The 19,332-nt window shown below is 39.9% G+C and overlaps 1 protein-coding gene across 2 annotated transcripts in view; it reads left to right on the top strand.

Moving 5' to 3' along the window:
- The window catches only part of fstl4 (follistatin-like 4), a 353,963-nt gene that overhangs the window by 219,355 nt on the left and 115,276 nt on the right, over positions 1 to 19,332 (top strand). For both annotated transcript variants that reach the window (XM_079834259.1, XM_079834258.1), the window contains exons 5-6: positions 9,506 to 9,687; positions 13,583 to 13,703. In XM_079834259.1, the coding sequence (XP_079690385.1) occupies positions 9,506 to 9,687; positions 13,583 to 13,703 (303 nt within the window). The remainder of the gene's footprint in view (positions 1 to 9,505; positions 9,688 to 13,582; positions 13,704 to 19,332) is intronic.

Genomic DNA, 19,332 nt, shown 5'->3' with positions numbered 1-19,332 from the left:
ATTTAAATTCAAAATAACTCAAGATTTAATGCGTAACCCTGTTAATTCAGCTCAGAATATCCCACATCGGGTGTCTCATAAACTGATGTACTAAATAGTCAGAAATAGTTGATTTACATAATCATAAGTGAGCTGCTGTATGAGTATGAACTGGGTTTATGTGGTTTTTGGTCTGAAAATAAGAACAAATATCAAAATACAAGCAACAGCTCAAATAACCAATAGAACAACAATAGAAACTAAATACCCAGTGCTTTTCAGGCTTTAACAGTAGATACAGATTAGCTAGAGTAATAAAGTAATCAAATGTAAAATAACACTGCATAGCCTTCCCTGTATTAATGAAATATAAATCAATCCTTTTTATAGTACATACGTTATTCAGTCAAGAGCAGTGAGTGAGGCATCATTTTTGAGAGCCTGATTACAAAAACAAAAGTCTTGACATTAAAATCCCTGTCCCAAACACACAATTATGATGTTCTCATTGTAATTGTATGTAGTCTATATGACAGACTTGCTCTGCACATTCCAATCATATTTCAAGTAATTTAAATCCATCATGGCAAACAGTGTCTCAGCTGAAGGAAATATTATTTATCAGCTTTAATATACCAGTCAAATTTTGTCAAAATTGTAATATACCAGCCGACATCGATATATCATGCTTCCCTAGTTGTTTAATTATCATTAAGAACGCAGGAATATTAGGCTGCTGTCACTTTAAGAGCAAATGCACAGATCCAATAAACTGATTCTGATACACGTGTTGTCTTTCTCGACTGTTTACTTTCACTTAACCCTTGATCACCCCTCAAGTAGAGTTTACGTTTGTGATCCTCGGGCTCAGATAGACCCCAAACATTTACAGAGCGATTGCATAAGGAAATACAAATTTTTTACATGGAAAACTATATATCATTTTTTTTATTTACTTCTCAACTTTACATTTATGCTGTGTTTTTGTGGATATCTGGTAGTTTTTTACCGATTTACTGCACAATTACTTAACTAGGCCATAATTTGGCTCATTAAAAATTATTTTTTTATGACAAAATCACTTAAATGATGTCTTAATTAAATCCAAACTGTTTTTGAACATTGCTCTATGTGTCACTTCATTGATTGTGTGTGTGTGTGTGTGTGTGTGTGTGTGTGTGTGTGTGTGTGTGTGTGTGTGTGTGTGTGTGTGTGTGTGTGTGTGTGTGTGTGTGTGTGTGTGTGTGTGTGTGTGTGTGTGTGTGTGTGTGTGTGTGTGTGTGTGTGTGTGTGTGTGTGTGTGTGTGTGTGTGTGTGTGTGTGTGTGTGTGTGTGTGTGTGTGTGTGTGTTTGAGAGAGAAAGATAGAAAGTTTGTTTCACTTTGTGTTTATGGTCTAGGACCAGACCTTGATTTAAATGTAGAAATGTATACTGGATTTATAAAAAAAAAAGAAAAATTGACAAACAAATAAAAAAATATATTTTTTACATTTTTCCATTCATTACCAAAATCTAAAAAATGCCCCAGACACCTGTGTGTGTGTGTGTGTGTGTGTGTGTGTGTGTGTGTGTGTGTGTGTGTGTGTGTGTGTGTGTGTGTGTGTGTGTGTGTGTGTGTGTGTGTGTGTGTGTGTGTGTGTGTGTGTGTGTGTGTGTGTGTGTGTGTGAGTGAACATGCTTGTTCCATGTTGCATTTGTGCTCAGGTATTATTCCTTCATTTTTGTATGGCAATTTTTCAGATTTATGCCAATTTTGTTGATTTTATTTGCCAATTCCTATTCAAATGCTCTCTGTTGCAGTCACACACGTGTGTGTGTGTGTGTGTGTGTGTGTGTGTGTGTGTGTGTGTGTGTGTGTGTGTGTGTGTGTGTGTGTGTGTGTGTGTGTGTGTGTGTGTGTGTGTGTGTGTGTGTGTGTGTGTGTGTGTGTGTGTGTGTGTGTGTGTGTGTGTGTGTGTGTGTGTGTGTGTGTGCGCATGTGCGTGTGTGCGCATGTGCGTGTGTATGAGATAGAAAGTTTGTTCCACTTTGTGTTTATGCTCTAGGACCAGACCTAGATTTAAAGGGTTAGTTCACCCAAAAATGTTGTTCCACACCCGTAAGACCTCAGTTCACCCTTGGAACACAGTTTAAGATATTTTAGATTTAATCCGAGGGCTTTCAGTCCTTTGAATGTAAGTGTAAGCACACTTTGCTGTCCACGTCCAGAAAGGTAATGAAAACATCATCAAAGTAGTCCATATGTGACATCATTTGGTTAGTTAGACTCTTTTGAAGCATCGACAATACATTTTGGTCCAAAAATAAGAAAAAATAAGACTTTATTAAGCATTGTCTTCTCTTCCGGTTTAGTTTGACTCCGCGATCACGCGCCACAGTGACGCTGCTGACGTAAGATGCTGTGATGTGTTATCTGGTGCGACAGATAACACATCACAGCATCTTACGTCAGCAGCGTCACTGTGGCGCTTACACTTACATTCAAAGGACGGAAAGCTCTCTTAAACTGTGTTCCGAGGGTGAACGGAGGTCTGTGTGGAACAACATTGGGGTGAGTCATTAATGGAATACATTTCATTTTTGGGTGAACTAACCCTTTAAATGTGGAAATTTCAGATTTATATTTGATTTTGTTTTATTTTTGTGACAAACAAAGTAAAAAAAAAAATATATATATATATTTTTCTATTCATTTTTAATGTGGGGTCAATGACAAAACACACTATCTTTACTAGGATATTGGTCACAACAGGCAAGTTGACATATTTTTTGTGAAAAATTGTCCATTCAAGCGCAAGAAGACGTGAAAGAGAAACCAGTATTCGCATTCCCAATACTGAATTGAGCTCTCTTTCGCCTCTTCTTTTGCTTGAATATTTACATTGGCAAGGCTTAAAAACACATGCAACTGACAAACTTTCAGGCCTGATCAGGACAGTGACTCTGTCAACTCTTGGCCGTCGGGCAGTCCTATTGTCGAGCTTCAGATCTGGCGCATCAGTTCAAAAAGCCTCTCTCTTTCTCTTAAGTCGAATTTGCGTGTGTGAGATAAAGTGACAGAGGGCGGTCTCAGTCAAGCGACGGTGCGTAAAGCTCAGCAGGCAATGAAACTATTCCTGCACTAAACTTCCTCCTCAAACTGAATCACAGGCGAGTCAAATGAAGCCATGAAATTTGGTCGCATATGTGAGTGATTTACTCGCATTGTAGAGGGTTGGATCATATGTGTCCATACATGATATGCTGCATAACTATAGACATGGAAGTATATCCCTGATCAGTTATTGATATTCATGGCATTATCTTCACCGGCCCCACGTAAGGCTGCTGCTCAGGAACAGAGGAGCTTCTGCGGATTACACTGTGAAATCTGCTGTTTGATTAGATAACACATCTTTACATTGCCATCAAGTCTCCATTAGACATGCAAAACGCCAATGAATTTCATTCTTGGTTGAAGAGATATGCAAACAGAAATGAGATGAAGGTCAGAAGACACAGGGCGTGAAGTGCCAGAGAAATCAGATGAGCCTGTGATCTCTTGTTCTGGATGGTCTAAAGGACGGAGAGATGAAGACAAACGAATCTGACTGAAGCTAATAGAGCGCTGAATCCGTCACCGCAGTTTTCAGTGAGTCCGTGTTTTAAAGCACCAGAGGTCAGTCAACAAGCGGTGAATCTGAGCGGGCCATCTTAACACTAAGATATATACACAGGGCAGTTTACTGATTGCAAATGAATGAGCTGAAATTAAAGGGGTCGTGAACTGCATTATTGTATTGTTTATAATGTTCTCTGAGGTGCACTTATAATGTTAGTATGATTTTTACATCAAAAATTGTCATAATTTAGAAATAAAAGGCATTTTTCCTACCCTGAACACTCTGTGTGAAGGGGAATGTCTGACGCCCACTGCTGTGATTGGCCGCTTTGAGACTTCAGTGTAAACGCCCACTGCTGTGATTGGCCGCTTTGAGACTTCAGTGTAAACGCCCACTGCTGTGATTGGCCGCTTTGAGACTTCAGTGTAAACGCCCACTGCTGTGATTGGCCGCTTTGAGACTTCAGTGTAAACGCCCACTGCTGTGATTGGCCGCTGTGAGACTTCAGTGTAAACGCCCACTGCTGTGATTGGCCGCTGTGAGACTTCAGTGTAAACGCCCACTGCTGTGATTGGCCGCTGTGAGACTTCAGTGTAAACGCCCACTGCTGTGATTGGCCGCTGTGAGACTTCAGTGTAAACGCCCACTGCTGTGATTGGCCGCTGTGAGACTTCAGTGTAAACGCCCACTGCTGTGATTGGCCGCTGTGAGACTTCAGTGTAAACGCCCACTGCTGTGATTGGCCGCTGTGAGACTTCAGTGTAAACGCCCACTGCTGTGATTGGCCGCTGTGAGACTTCAGTGTAAACGCCCACTGCTGTGATTGGCCGCTGTGAGACTTCAGTGTAAACGCCCACTGCTGTGATTGGCCGCTGTGAGACTTCAGTGTAAATGCCCACTGCTGTGATTGGCCGCTGTGAGACTTCAGTGTAAACGCCCACTGCTGTGATTGGCCGCTGTGAGACTTCAGTGTAAACGCCCACTGCTGTGATTGGCCGCTGTGAGACTTCAGTGTAAACGCCCACTGCTGTGATTGGCCGCTGTGAGACTTCAGTGTAAACGCCCACTGCTGTGATTGGCTGCTGTGGGACTTCAGTGTAAACACCCACTGCTGTGATTGGCTGCTCTGAGACTTCAGTGTAAACGCCCACTGCTGTGATTGGCTGCTCTGGGACTTCAGTGTAAACGTCCACTGCTGTGATTGGCTGCTCTGAGACTTCAGTGTAAACGCCCACTGCTGTGATTGGCTGCTGTGGGACTTCAGTGTAAACGCCCACTGCTGTGATTGGCTGCTGTGGGACTTCAGTGTAAACGCCTACTGCAGTGATTGGCTGAGAGACTTCAGTGTAATGTTATTTTTAGTTCAGTGATCCTGTATCACTCTTCTCTCCTCGTCATCTCACTAACACTCCAGTGGGCGTGGCCAAAGTTGCGTTGATGAAGTAGGCGTTGATCTTCTTCTGGTCTTTCACCATCTATTTTAGGCTCATTCCACACCGAGTCGTTCTCTGGGCTTGGTTACAATAAAAACTATTAGTTTCAACTAAAAACATAAAACTTGTTATCCATTTTGGACGTTCATTTACACAACAATGGCGTTTTGGGAAAACGCAAACTTTTGAAAATGTGTTTCATAGTGCAAGTTTTTGAAAACGGTCTCCATGTTAACATGCTTACTACATGTTTAGTCTAGAGTGTTTCATTGCCATCTACTGTTCTGGCAGCCGAATACAGCGTTTTAGTCGTGGATCCTTGTGAGTGGGGATCGTTTTGACAATGTTGTCGCCTGTATACGGAAAACTCAAAGAAAAAAACTTCTCCATTTTAAGCACATCGTTGTCATATAAACACACCCTAAATTATTTTAGCAGGCTCCTCCCACTAGTGGGCGGTGTCATTTTCATACTACAAAATTTACTGCAAATTTTTTTATCAAATCTTTTTCTAATCTTGACAAAATACATATGTTGGAGAGGTCTAAGACTCAATATTCCACATTTAGTGACTGTTTTGTGATAGAACGGATATATTTTGCAAAACGTGGAGGAAGCAACGTAATATAATTTTGCAGAAATGTCGCCACAGGTACGTTTCTCCAATGAGCCCGGGTTAATATTATCAGTGTATCCGAAATGTGTAACTGCATTGAATCTAGCAAACACAAGATTGAATGTGAAACACAAGTCAGAGTTAGAGAGAACAATGCTCCTGGCAAACAACTGTTTATGCAGAAATGCAATTCAATGCAAGTCATGGTCTAATATGATTATTCTCTCTGAAATGTGCTTCATGGTAGACATGTGTGTGTGTGTGTGTGTGTGTGTGTGTGTGTGTGTGTGTGTGTGTGTGTGTGTGTGTGTGTGTGTGTGTGTGTGTGTGTGTGTGTGTGTGTGTGTGTGTGTGTGTGTGTGTGTGTGTGTGTGTGTGTGTGTGTGTGTGTGTGTGTGTGTGTGTGTGTGTGTGTGTGTGTGTGTGAAAGAAAGTGAAAAGAAGAAGAGCTATATGGGAAAAAATAGTGCGTGAGACCTTTCATGGGGAAAAAGGAGATATTTGAGGATTAACTCAGATTTATGGCATGTCATAACAATTTATCCGTTTCAGCACTGACCTTTCGCTTAGCACTCGAGTGATAGATGTACTTCATTACCATGTTTGAAAAGTACCGAACGGAACACCTTCCTCTCAGAGGCGTCAATGATTGATCAGCGCAGGATTGTGGGTAAAACGGACAGGTTTGCGTATGGATATGACCCTGATGTCATGTTAACTGACAGCCTTGACATTGAGGGTGTACAGACATGTTTGAAAGCCACAACAGAATATCTCCCCATAATCCCAAATTTAAGATGATGTAGTTTCCAGTTTAGGGTGTGATTATTCGATAAATGCAGTATGAAATAAGAAAATTAGTCATGTTTATGGCCATGTGAGAGTATTTATTTTTGTAAGCATATTAAATTTATTTCACTCAGCTCCTTCAAACATGCCAACAAGATGTCACAACAGTTTATACATTTTCAGTTACAGTGAAAGTCTTATTTACACAGACAACCGTATTCCCTAACATTCAGGTAGCCACAACCGAATATTCTTTCAATATATATAAAACTACTAATCAGTCCTGTATAATGAGGCTCGTTTAGGCTCATGATCATTAGGCACCAATGAGTCATCTTTGTTAGTGATGCTGTAGCCCTTAAATAGAGGAACTGACAGATATTCATCAAATAAACTTTTATTGTACTAAGCTATCAAAGTCACCTGAGTCTGACAGACTGATAGTTTTAGCAGAGCTTTATTAAAGGGGCCATAAACCGTATTGTTTCATAATGTTCCTTGGGGTGCACTTATAATGTTAGTATGATTTTGACATCAAAAATTGTCATAATTTAGAAATAAAAGGCATTTTTCCTACCCTGATTTTAGACTCTGATTCGAACGCTCTGTTTGAAGGGGTGTGTCTGCTGTTAGACTTCAGTGTAAACGCCCACTTCTGTGATTGGCTGAGAGACTTCAGTGTAAACACCCGTGAAATCATGAAACCAATCATGAAAAGTGTTGATTATAGCAGTATATTCAGATGGTGGCATGGAAGGTTGCAGTGATGATCATTGTAGCTGATCACAGACGTGTTGAGCTCATGAATGCTGTGATCTCGCCATTGAAACTCGATTTCTGCACACTAATAATGCTCAACTGAGACCTTCACATTGTTGAGAATAAATAAGCACATTCCTAACATTAGGATCCTTTGGAAGCTGATGTTATTTTTAGTTTGTTCATCTCTCCTCATCATCTCACTAACAGTCCACTGGGCGGGGCCAAAGTTGCGATGATGAAATAGGCGTTGATTTTCATCCACAACGAGTCGTTCGTCTCTCCTTGTCATCTCACTAACACTCCAGTGGGCGGGGCCAAAGTTGCGATGATGAAATAGGTGTTGATTTTCATCCACAGTGAGTCGTTCGTCTCTCCTCGTCATCTCACTAACACTCCAGTGGGCGGGGGCAAAGTTGCGATGATGAAATAGGCGTTGATTTTCATCCACAACGAGTCGTTCGTCTCTCCTCGTCATCTCACTAACTCTCCGGTGGGCGGGGCCAAAGTTGCGATGATGAAATAGGCGTTGATTTTCATCCACAGTGAGTCGTTTGTCTCTCCTCGTCATCTCACTAACACTCCAGTGGGCGGGGCCAAAGTTGCGACGATGAAATAGGCGTTGATTTTCATCCACAACGAGTCGTTCGTCTCTCCTCGTCATCTCACTAACACTCCAGTGGGCGGGGGCAAAGTTGCGATGATGAAATAGGCGTTGATTTTCATCCACAACGAGTCGTTCGTCTCTCCTCGTCATCTCACTAACTCTCCGGTGGGCGGGGCCAAAGTTGCGATGATGAAATAGGTGTTGATTTTCATCCACAGTGAGTCGTTTGTCTCTCCTCGTCATCTCACTAACACTCCAGTGGGCGGGGCCAAAGTTGCGACGATGAAATAGGCGTTGATTTTCATCCACAACGAGTCGTTCGTCTCTCCTCGTCATCTCACTAACACTCCAGTGGGCGGGGCCAAAGTTGCGATGATGAAATAGGCGTTGATTTTCATCCACAACGAGTTGTTCTCTTGGCTTGGTTACAATAAAAACAGTTTTTAGACTAACAAGGAAGTTTTCAGTTCTGAAACCTATAGGATATTCTCATAGTATGATGACCTTATATGTCAAAAGCTCAAGGAAAATGTGATTTCTCAGTTCATGAGCGCTTTAAAAAGCAATGAAACAATCTAAAGTAAAATACAACATCACTCTAAAAATTGCTGGGTTGTTTTGACCCAGGTTTGGGTCAAACGTGGACAAACCCAACAGTTGGGTTTAAAAATGTAATCAAAAAATGTAAACCAACGGTTGACACAGACATGGGTTGAAACAACCCAGCTTTTTCAGTTTTACAGTTTACACATCAAGTTCCACTAAATGAGAATGAGGAATATTTAATTGGCAACTAGTTAAAAAGATATTTTACTTCGTTATAATTTTCATAATAATAATAATAACCCTGCTTCCTCAACACAAATGTAATTCAAATTGTGCATTTCCAGTTCACTTCAGCGAGGTAGTGCGAGTAGACACAATGAAGATTCGAGGATGTATGCGCTCGTCTTTCTAACCTCAGTGTGTGGCCTTCGGTTTAAATAATTCCCCGAGAGCAGACAAGACCATCACAGAACACACTGCAGGCTTTTGTCATACGTGTGTGAGATTGTCAAGTTCCTACGGTGGTGCTCAGAAGTTAGCGGTGGTCAGCATCAGTTACTGTTCTCCATTCGATGCGGTAAGACTCCTCTCAGCGGGCAGCTCTGATCCGTCATGTAGGGATGTCTCCTAATGACTTATTCATATCATATTTCCTCTTCTCATCAGTCAAGCAAAGCCTTGTATACGCTGCCTCCGTTCGCTGTCATCTTTTGCACTGCCTCCGTGCCGGATACAAGAAACAATCTTCCTCCTGCTCGAGGGGTCTTAAAGAGTGGCTCAGCGGGTGGGCTGTGTTTGCATAATTTTATTGCCAGTAAGGCATAAACAGTCACTACCACACTTGATTAATCATGGTTCTCATTTTCCCCGCCGTCTTTCATAGACATAAGTGCTGGCAGAGCCGCGTGGGAATTAATGTGTCAGTTTAAAACATGCTTGTTAATCCCTCACCGCCGAAAGAAGCTGCGATGCATCTGAAGTGACTAAAGGAGAATGTTTACCTTTTGTCTTTCATTGTAAATTGCAGGATTACAGTGAATTAATTGGGACCCCCGCGCTGAACGACTGTCCAGAAGTGCAAATCACGAACACGTCCGTGCATAAATGCAAACCGGCTCCCCGTTGCCTTCAGTTGTATCCAGCTAATTGAATTCCTCTGGTGTGTCTTCACAGGCGACACGTGCACCATGGCGGAGTACAACAAGTTGAAGAGCATGCTCCTGGATATGCAGCCCAGGACCTCCACGGACGGGGAACCGAACGCTATGGACCAGAGGAGGACTCTGGTGGACACCATGTTCAAGTATATAGATCGAAACCAGGACGGCCATCTGAGCAGTGAGGAGCTGGCTGAGGTAAGAGGACTGATAGCGAGTGAGGGATACTGTACTTCTCTCTGATAGGGTTTAATAATGACCGTCGGATTATCCTGCCTATTACAGCGAATATTAGGAAGTACTTCAGAGAGTCATTATTTACACACCCTCATGTCATTCCAAACTGTGGATCCCGACGTTAAATAATTATATTAAGCAATATAATTAGTATAAAGCAATTATATGACAGTTTATAGTCACCCTGTCTGTCAAGCTCCACAAGACAGCCATCTTATGATGCTTTGTATGAGGAAAAGACCCAATTTAAAGTTGTTATACAAGGTTTAGGAACTGACTGTACACTCTTAGAAAAAGGTTTAATGTGGTTCTATATTCTTGACTCAAAAAGTTTACACCAAGTGCAAAATAGCGTGCCTTGTTGGTAATCTACACTAGCTCCGCCCAACAATGCCTGGTTTGGCCACACCAAAGATAAAAAAACGCACACATTTTAACGTCTTCAGTGGTGTAGTTTGTAGAGTGTTAGACTAGGTTCGAATCCGCCTTTTGCTGAGCTCGCTCTTCTCCGTTTTCCCATCACATATCACATAGGAAAGGCATTTACTTTCAAGAAAATTTTCTAAAAGTGGACATAAAGTGCCTAAAGAAATGTTTAATAATAATAAGAGTATTTATTGGGTAGGTTTAGGGGTCGGGGTAGCTAGGGCTTTTATTGTCCAGGCGGCATCCATTTAATAATTGTAATAAATATAATCATTTACGCTCTGTTATTATTCCATCCTGTTAACGTACAACAATACTGAGGTGCAAATAGTATGTATCTGTCAAAATAAAGTATAAATAGAATCTAATTACTATTTACACATATTGCAAAAAACTGCTACTTGTACATGGTGTAAATAGAATATATCACTAAGAAAATAATTTGCCAAAAAAAAAAAAAAATCTTCATGCCAAAAAGGTGCTGGTAAGGTGAAACGTCTTAAAGGGATAGTTCACCCAAAAATGTAAATTCTGTCATTAATTCCTCTCCCTCATGTCGTTCCAAACCCGTAAGTGCTCTGACTCCTGCATAGGCACTCTCAAGGTCCAGAAAGGAAGTAAAGACATAGAGGTAGACAAAGTAGTCCATGTGACTCCAGTGGTTCAACCTTAATGTTATGAAGTCTCGAGAATAATACTTTTAGTGCGCAAAAACAAACAATAATTACGACTTCATTTGAAACCTTTTGGCGGAGTGATATGTAAGGGATAATGTACATCCAGCCAGTTGTCATCGCAGAATAAACCCGAGAGTTATCAGGACACTGACACTATTTTGTTATTCTGCGACAACAACCGGCTGTATGTACATTATCCCGCTTATTACACGGCTACTTGTCTTAAGTAAATTAGACACTAAATATTGTCTTGAGTTTAAATATTTTATTAGATCTTATGCAAAGAAAAATAGTTCCAATCTGCTTTAAGCCTTTTATCTATTGCTGAAAAGATTTGTTACCATATATGTTGAAATTAATGCTGAAAGGGATAGTTCATCCAAAAATGAAAATTAGCCCATGAATTACTCAGCCTTAAATCATCCTAGGTGTATAGGACATTCTTCTTTCAGACGAATAAAATTGGAGTTATATTTAAAAAGTCCTGGCTAATCCAAGCTTTATAATGGCAGTAATTGTTGCTCTGTTTTTGGAGTTCATAAAAATGCATCTGTCCGTCAAATAACGTGCTCCATGCAGCTCTGGGGTGTTAATAAAGGCCTTCTGAAAGCGAATCGATGCGTTTGTGTAAAATTCCGGCCGTGAAACCCTTGAAGTCTTCCTTTGTAACCTGTGGTGGTTAAATGTTTTTCAGTCACAATATGGCGCCAGACAGTCAACGACAGCGTTAAGCATATAAGTAGTACCAGTCAAGATAACTCGTAGTACCCGGATGAGCGGTGTATTATTCACACCGTTGTTATCTGGGAATAACATACCGCTGGAATCATAGATATAAATAATAAAGGCTAGATGTCTCGTCCGCGCTGCTGGCCAATGGAGGTCGATGTCCACACCTGGCGGCCATCTTGTCACAGTCAGCTCGCTCACTCGTAACATTGTGTTTTAATGGTGCATGTACTTTTTAAATAACCATAACTTGCTCAATTTTCTACCAATTTTCAAACTGTTTGGTTTGTTATAAACATCAGAGATGTATGACACTAATATTTATTCATAATTATTCACAATAATTATTCATAACTTGTTCAAGCATCCACAATAATAGCCACGATAATAATTGTAAGATACCAAACCATTTGTAAATCCGTCAAGATTTCAGCGAGATAAGAGTATTTGTGTTCAGATCACTCGCCTTACATCAGGTACAAGATGGCCGCCAGAAAGCTTGCCTGTGACAAGATGGCCGCTGGTGATGACGTAAGAGACTCCGCCATTAGACATCTATTTATGATCATGTTCCATGAAGATATTTAGTAAATGTCCAACCGTAAATATATCATAAATGTATTATTAGTAGTAATATGCACTGCTAAGGACTTCATTTGGACAACTTTAAAGGAGATTTCTCAATATTTAGATTTTTTTGCACCAAAATCTTCAAATAGTGGTTTATCTGCCAAATATTGTCCTATCATGGCAAACCATACATCAATGGGAGCTCAATATTTAATCAGCTTTCAGATGATGCATTCATCCCAATTTTAAAAAAATTACCCTTATGAATGTTTTTGTTGTCCAGGGTCACAGTTGAGGTTACTTGCAGTTGTTACCTTAAAGAGCTATTTCTACCTGATTTAATGCATACACATGAGTTTTGTTGATATAAATCAATGTATTTTGGTGGATTCAGTGATGTTCAATAATATTGTTTTGCTTTGAATAAAACTGGTTAACTTAGAAGTTATCATTTTGTTCAGTGTATGCGAGACTGAACGTAATGCAGGTTTCATAATCCTCCCCTTTCGCTAAAGCTCATGTTTAATTTCTGAAATCTGGGTGAATGACTGAGTTTTCCATTAATACCTATAGCATATGTGCATATCTGTAATCGAACTAAAGCCATAAAACAACGTTGTTTAAAGGGTTAGTTCACCCAAAAATGAAAATTCTGTCATTAATTACTTACCCTCATGTCGTTCGACACCCGTAAGACCTCCGTTCATCTTCGGAACAGAAATGAAGATATTTTAGTGTAAATCTGATGCTCTGAAAGGCCTCCCTTGGCACAATGGCACGGTTCACTATCAAGACCCTTAAAAGACACTAAAGACGACGTTACAAAGTCCATCTCACTACAGCGGCTCTACAATAACTTTATGAATCGGCGAGAATAGTTTTTGTGCGCAAAAAAACCCTAAATAACGACTTACGTAGTGATGACGATTTCAAAACACGGCCTCATGAAGCTTCGAAGCGTTATGAATCAGTGAGTCGATTCAGCAGTTTGAAGCGTTATGAATCAGTGAGTCGAATCATGATTCGGATCGCGAATCAAACCGCCAAACTGCTGAAATTTGGCGATTCAAAATGCTGAATCGACTCGCTGATTCATAACGTTTCGAAGCTTCATGAGGCCGTGTTTTGAAATCGTCATTTTTTTTGCGTTTTTTTGCGCACAAAAACTATTATCGCCAATTCATAAAGTTATTGTAGAGCCACTGTAGTGAGATGGACTTTGTAACGACGTCTTTAGTACCTTTTAAGGGTCTTGATAGTGAACCGTGCCATTGTACCAATGGAGGCCTTTCAGAGCCATCAGATTTACACCAAAATATCTTCATTTGTGCCTGAAGATGAACGGAGGTCTGACGGGTGTCGAACGACATGAGGGTAAGTAATTAATGACAGAATTTTCATTTTTGGGTGAACTAACCCTTTAACTTACTGGAACTCCTCCTGTGCTTTCACAGATCTCCATAAAGGAGCATTTGGAAAACATCTTGATGGAGTGCAGCATGCAAGACCTCCTGCGTTACGACGACTACAACAACGACGGCCACCTGACCCTTCAGGAGCTCTACACGGCCTTCCGTGAGTCCCACAGCCGCCTCACACATCCCTGCCCATCAGTACAAATGAGCCTCTCACGCCATGTGGCAAATCTGCAGGTTTTTCTCTTCGCCCTCAGTGAGCCAGGCCCCATTACGCCTCTCTCTGAAGCGAGCACCTGATCCTGTGGGCCAATGAATGCTAATCATGGCCCGATGATGAGAGATGAGTGCTTTTGGCTGAAAAAGAGGGATGAGATGGCAAGCCGAGATTATCTCGTATCATCCATCGTCCTACGCCGCATAAAGCAAACGCGTTCGTTTCAGGAATTGGCAAAGCAATTCACAGTCCCAGCTCCCCGAATAAGCAACTGTAACTAAAATTACACATCCATTCCACGGGGAGATAAATCAAGTGGTAGAGGTGCTGTGTGACCCTTTAATATTCAGCTGCTAGGGCAGAAACCAAGGCTCTATTAACCAGCACCAGTCGTTAACCTGGTAATGATAAGTTTCGTCGACTGCCTGATGTCATTATACAGTCCCTTTGCTTTTGTGTCCAGTGTTTGAGTGTAAGAGTGTGCGTGTAATAAAACATGGCATCGGTCAAGCTCTTCTCAAGGTCAACCCTGTTGCTGCAGTGGGATTTTGGAGGATGTCATCTGGAATGAGGGAGAATATCTCGTGAGAAAGATCATTGCTGAAATTGTTTCCGTGCAAGCAAACATCCCTGAGGAGATCTCACTTCATGCTCCACTGTTTGTGTCAGAAAACGATTTATTTTTCTCTTACGGAATCATTTAATGCGTTATAATGTGCTTTACACATGTTCTTGTGCTGTGAGCTGCCACTATAAGAGAAAATGTTGCACGTATTTTGAATTCCCCAGGTCGTTTTATCGTTTAGATGTCATCTTTACATCCATTAACCACTTCAGCTCTGCCGCATATTTAGATTTTTTTTTTTTATTAGGCATATCTGAATTTAAAATAGCGCCCTTCTCACATACATTGGAGTACATTGTACTCATTTAGTCTCATGTTACAGAAAACACTCTACATTTTTAATACAGCGGTGGAATATCGCATATATTCTATTGTATTCGTTTGCAATTTTTTGCTTGCTCACAGACATGTGTAAAAAAGTCTCATTTTGAAGAAAACAACCTAAGGGACGAGCTGATATAGCGTTTGAGGCTAGTAGCTCCACAAGGAGGTAGTGATCCGAACAGGAATATGACTCATGTGTTCGCTTGTTCAAATGAGTCATTTTCATCTTCGTGATTCTTTTGATAATAACGTTACTGTAAAGTATATATATATATATATATATATATATATATATATTCTTGAGAGTGAGAGCTTTCATTTGATATATGACTTGTCTATTTTTGGTGAGTTTGTGTGATATAAATATGAAATGTATTAGGATTTATATGATTTTCTCAAGAGGGGGTCATTGCAGGGGGTCAAATTCAAACCTTATTATCTTCTTCTATGTAACATAAATGCAAAAGTGATTGGGTTATCAAGAAAGCTGAGGTTCTAATCTTTCCGAAAAAAACAAATAAATGCTGATTTTTGTGCTGACCAATGTATAGATTTTTTTAAATTATTATAATGATGCAATATTAGACCCACCGGTATGTGTGTGTGTGTGTGGGGGGGGGGGGTTTGCTAGTAGGTGGTCTTTAGCTGTCAAAAGCTGGTTAACCCCTTACTAGACACCCCCCATTAATTGGGGCATAAATAATATCCCCAAATTAAAAAGGTTGCAGCTCATAAGTCATTCTGAGTAGACACATAATCAACATGTATTTAGAAAGCCAACACTTGGGAGTTTACAGTTTATAAATGTGGTATAACAACTTATAATCAAGTGTGGTCATGCTTCATTTCAATCTGAGGATTATATCTCTTAAACTATGCATTGTATTAATCATTTTAATCAGTTTAAATCATGTCATGTGTTTTTAGAGAAGGCTGATAAAATGCTAATGAAATTATTTACTCCCCTGCACTCCAATATCTGAATGAAGAGAACTGCTCCATTCATGTTTCTATTGTTCTCTTTCGCCGAATGTTAGCACCTCTGCCAGCATGAGACTTAATCTTTATTATTCTTTTATTGTTATTCTTTTGTTTGTATTCAGCCATTGTTAGCCTTTATTCTGGCATTATATAACTTGCCCATTAACACCATTTTCACCCAGCTTCGTTAATCCACCTATTACCTGAAGTCTTTTTTTTTTTAAACAAAGGGGGGGGGGGGGGGGGGCTTTTATGAATTCTTGTAACAAAATTGATCGTGAAATAGATATGGCTCCAGGCGCAACAGGTGCATTAACAGGTAATTAAGACCTAGAACTTTTTTGGGGTGCCTGACTTGCCTCTACTTTTCCTTGTTTTTCTCACCCATTCTAGCAGTTAGCATCAAATGTCATATATCATTTTAAACAGAAGAACCTGAAGTTTCCATCTAGCTCATTTGAAGTCCCAATTTTATATTTATTTAATCTGAGAATGGATAAAAATAATAGAATTTTAAGAAAAACGGCAGCAAATATTTGGTGTTTTTACTGTGAACTCAAACAGGACTTCATGAAGTTTGGATTTTTTCCTTTAGAAAGTTAGACTGGGTTGTTTTAGACTTCCAGATGAAATTTTGTCTAAATGTAACAATCCCTCATCAAGTTATATCCATTTATTATAATATTATTCTAGGCGTTTTTGAGTGAAAACTGGTGGATTTTATTTACTGACAATGTAGATGTGTTTAAAAAAGTTCAGGGAGTAAAATAAATAGAAAGATTTAGATATAATAACATAACACTGAAACTAAAACACAACACAAACACAAACTACTTACAAATAGAGAAATATACTGACTTTTTTGAGCTGTGTTCTGTGAGAAAATGCTCTGCATGCATTTTCATGCACACAAACACACACCCACTTTCACGTTGTCAGCAACATGTGATTGTGGTTCAAAAGACCAAACGCTGTTTATTGGTTGAGTTGATGACAGTTTCAAGAGCATCTGGGCATGGGAGGGGTGGGACTTATGATCAATAATTGTTTCCGTTTGGCTCAGGGGAACAACCCACATGCGTTTCCTTGACCAATCAATGCTGCAGATTTTGATGACGCATCCACGCTCACCACAGAGCCTCTGAATAATCAATCGCGAGAACTTCTTAAAAGCTGAAATTCTCCTCTTTATGGGGCATTTTACAGCATACAGATTGGATTAGCGGTTTAAAAGTTATTAAACATTTTAGAATGATAGTTATTTTTAGCCGTGGGTGGCTATTTAGGTCTTTAAGCGTTAAAGCTACAATTAGCATCAAGCTACATAACACAGTGTAAAATATTAAAGGGGTCATGAACTGGCTGTTGTCTGAGGTCAACTTGTGATGTTTGCATGGTTTTTATATTCAAAAACATCATAATGAATAAGTAATAGGCTATTTTCCACCCTGGTTTTGAGGCTCTCTGAAAAACGCTCGGTTTTGATGAGCGTGCCGCACTGAAGACTTGGAAGTAAACGCCCACGGCTAGGATTGGATAAGATTTGCATATTTAATGAGCTTCAGCTCCCTCAGAACATGTGGGAATTGTTTTGAAAGTGTCTGGGGAAACACTCACAGGACTCGCAAAATGTCTTTATCAAACAAACACAATGATTAATCTCTCATCCACCCGCGATTGATTGGAATGTTATTTTTGTATTACTTGGCCGGCCTGATCGGTGAATATAACCGCGAACCGTACACACACACACACGCTCACGCGCAAGAAAGGAATGTTATTTCACTATTTAAGATAGCCCGTCGGGAGGCCGGTCTTATGTTTTGGTAGCCCGTCTGAAAAACACATAGCCTTGGGAAGTTGGGCTTTGCGAGCCCTGGCCCATAACGTTACAAGTCAGAGTCTGATTACGAATGAACCAATAACATCTCAAATAAAGGATTCTCCAGCCTGTGACTGCGTGCTAAGGTATGTTCAGTTAGACACGTACGCATAATCAATATGATCTGTAACAATGCAATACTATCACATATAAAAACATGTTTTACTCAAATAAGTGTGTTGATCCAGAAGGCTCTAATATTTAATCTCAATGTCTGCAAATCCAGTCTCAACCTGTGCCTTGTTAACAAACGATTCTGCGGTGAAATGAAGCGAACAAACACGCAATGTCTTACGCACGTGAGCTGGAACCGGCATGTTTATTGCTCGGTAGCGCGACCCATTTAGCTCCACGAATCGGTGGGTATAGTATACGATGACGTCAAGGGTCGACATATTCTGAGATTGAGCGTTTTCTGGCCTGGTGTCGATAAAAGCTTTTCTTTGACTAACAAGGAAGTTTTCATCTCCGAAACTTACAGGATATTCTTATATCACAATTAACTTTTATATATCAAAGTCTCAAAGGAAAGTTGATTTCTCAATTCATCACCCCTTTAATATTACGCTATTACTCAAAACTCACTTTAAACCACCATTGCGTGTTTGTATTAACTTCCGATTGTGATCTGATATGAATTTTGTTGAACTATGTTATATTTTGCATTTTATATGCAGCTAATCGCTACACCTGCCTAGCATGTATAATGTAAACATTCTTTATTCATATGAATATACCAGAAATCACATGAAAATCACACACAACACTATTTTAATTGTGTGGGTATTAGCTTCTTGTTTCACGTGTAGAAACGTTTCTTTGGGTTTGTTTTTCACGGAGACAGAACGAGAAAGTGTACAGGACAGCACCATCCAGAAGGGCAGGAATTATGGTCACGTAAGATGATTGACAGCTGTACGCCCAATGAGTCTTTAGTCTTTGTACTGATCCTCAGTTTGTCCAGATCAAGTAAGAGTGAGATGTTTTAACGTGAGGTGAATGTTGAACGTCGGCCATCTTTGAACATAAAGAGGGTTTTACCTAAGCATTAGCTGGTTCAGGGGAGACTTTCTTACCTGGTCAGTAAAGGCATATATTTGCTCTGAGGACGCTACATAAGCAGCTACTGAAATGCACAATCATTTGTTTGTTTTATTGACCATTATGCATTGTCCCAGGTTCTTGAAGACAGTTGCTTTTAAAAACACTCCCTTATTTTGCTGATACAGTGAAACATCAGTAAAATTTATAACAATGTCTGGTAACACTTTATTTTACAGTGTCCTTGTTACATGTAGTTACTGTAGTAATAACTATAAATTATGCATAATTACATGCAACTAACCCTAAACCAAACCCTAATCCTAACCATAACCCTATAGTAAGTACATGTAGTTAATTATTATTACTCAGTACTTAAACGCTAACTGGCATTTAATCTAATTTAATCCAGCCCAAGATAACATTTACTATTTTTGTTGACACTTTTTGGTATCGAGTGATGGTATTTTTATCCTCCTTATTTTGCAATGCAGAAGTATGAATGTGCGAGATTTCTGATTGATTAGCCAATCAGAAGAATAACAAAGTAAACAATACAAGCGTTTGCAAATTGCACCACAAACTAATAGCAAATACCAGTTTTGCAATTTCAAGCAGCATAATTGCTTTCACTGAGCTTGTCATAATGCATTCTGGGATTGCATTCATCCTAAGAAATACATAACATGATGCCGTACAATTTGACCAAAATAAGTTAT

This window comes from Gobio gobio (assembly GCF_949357685.1).
Source record: "Gobio gobio genome assembly, chromosome: 14".
NCBI classification, from domain to species: Eukaryota; Metazoa; Chordata; class Actinopteri; order Cypriniformes; family Gobionidae; genus Gobio; species Gobio gobio.
The sequence above is the reverse complement of the archived record's forward strand: the minus strand, read 5'-3'. Positions and strand labels throughout refer to the sequence as shown.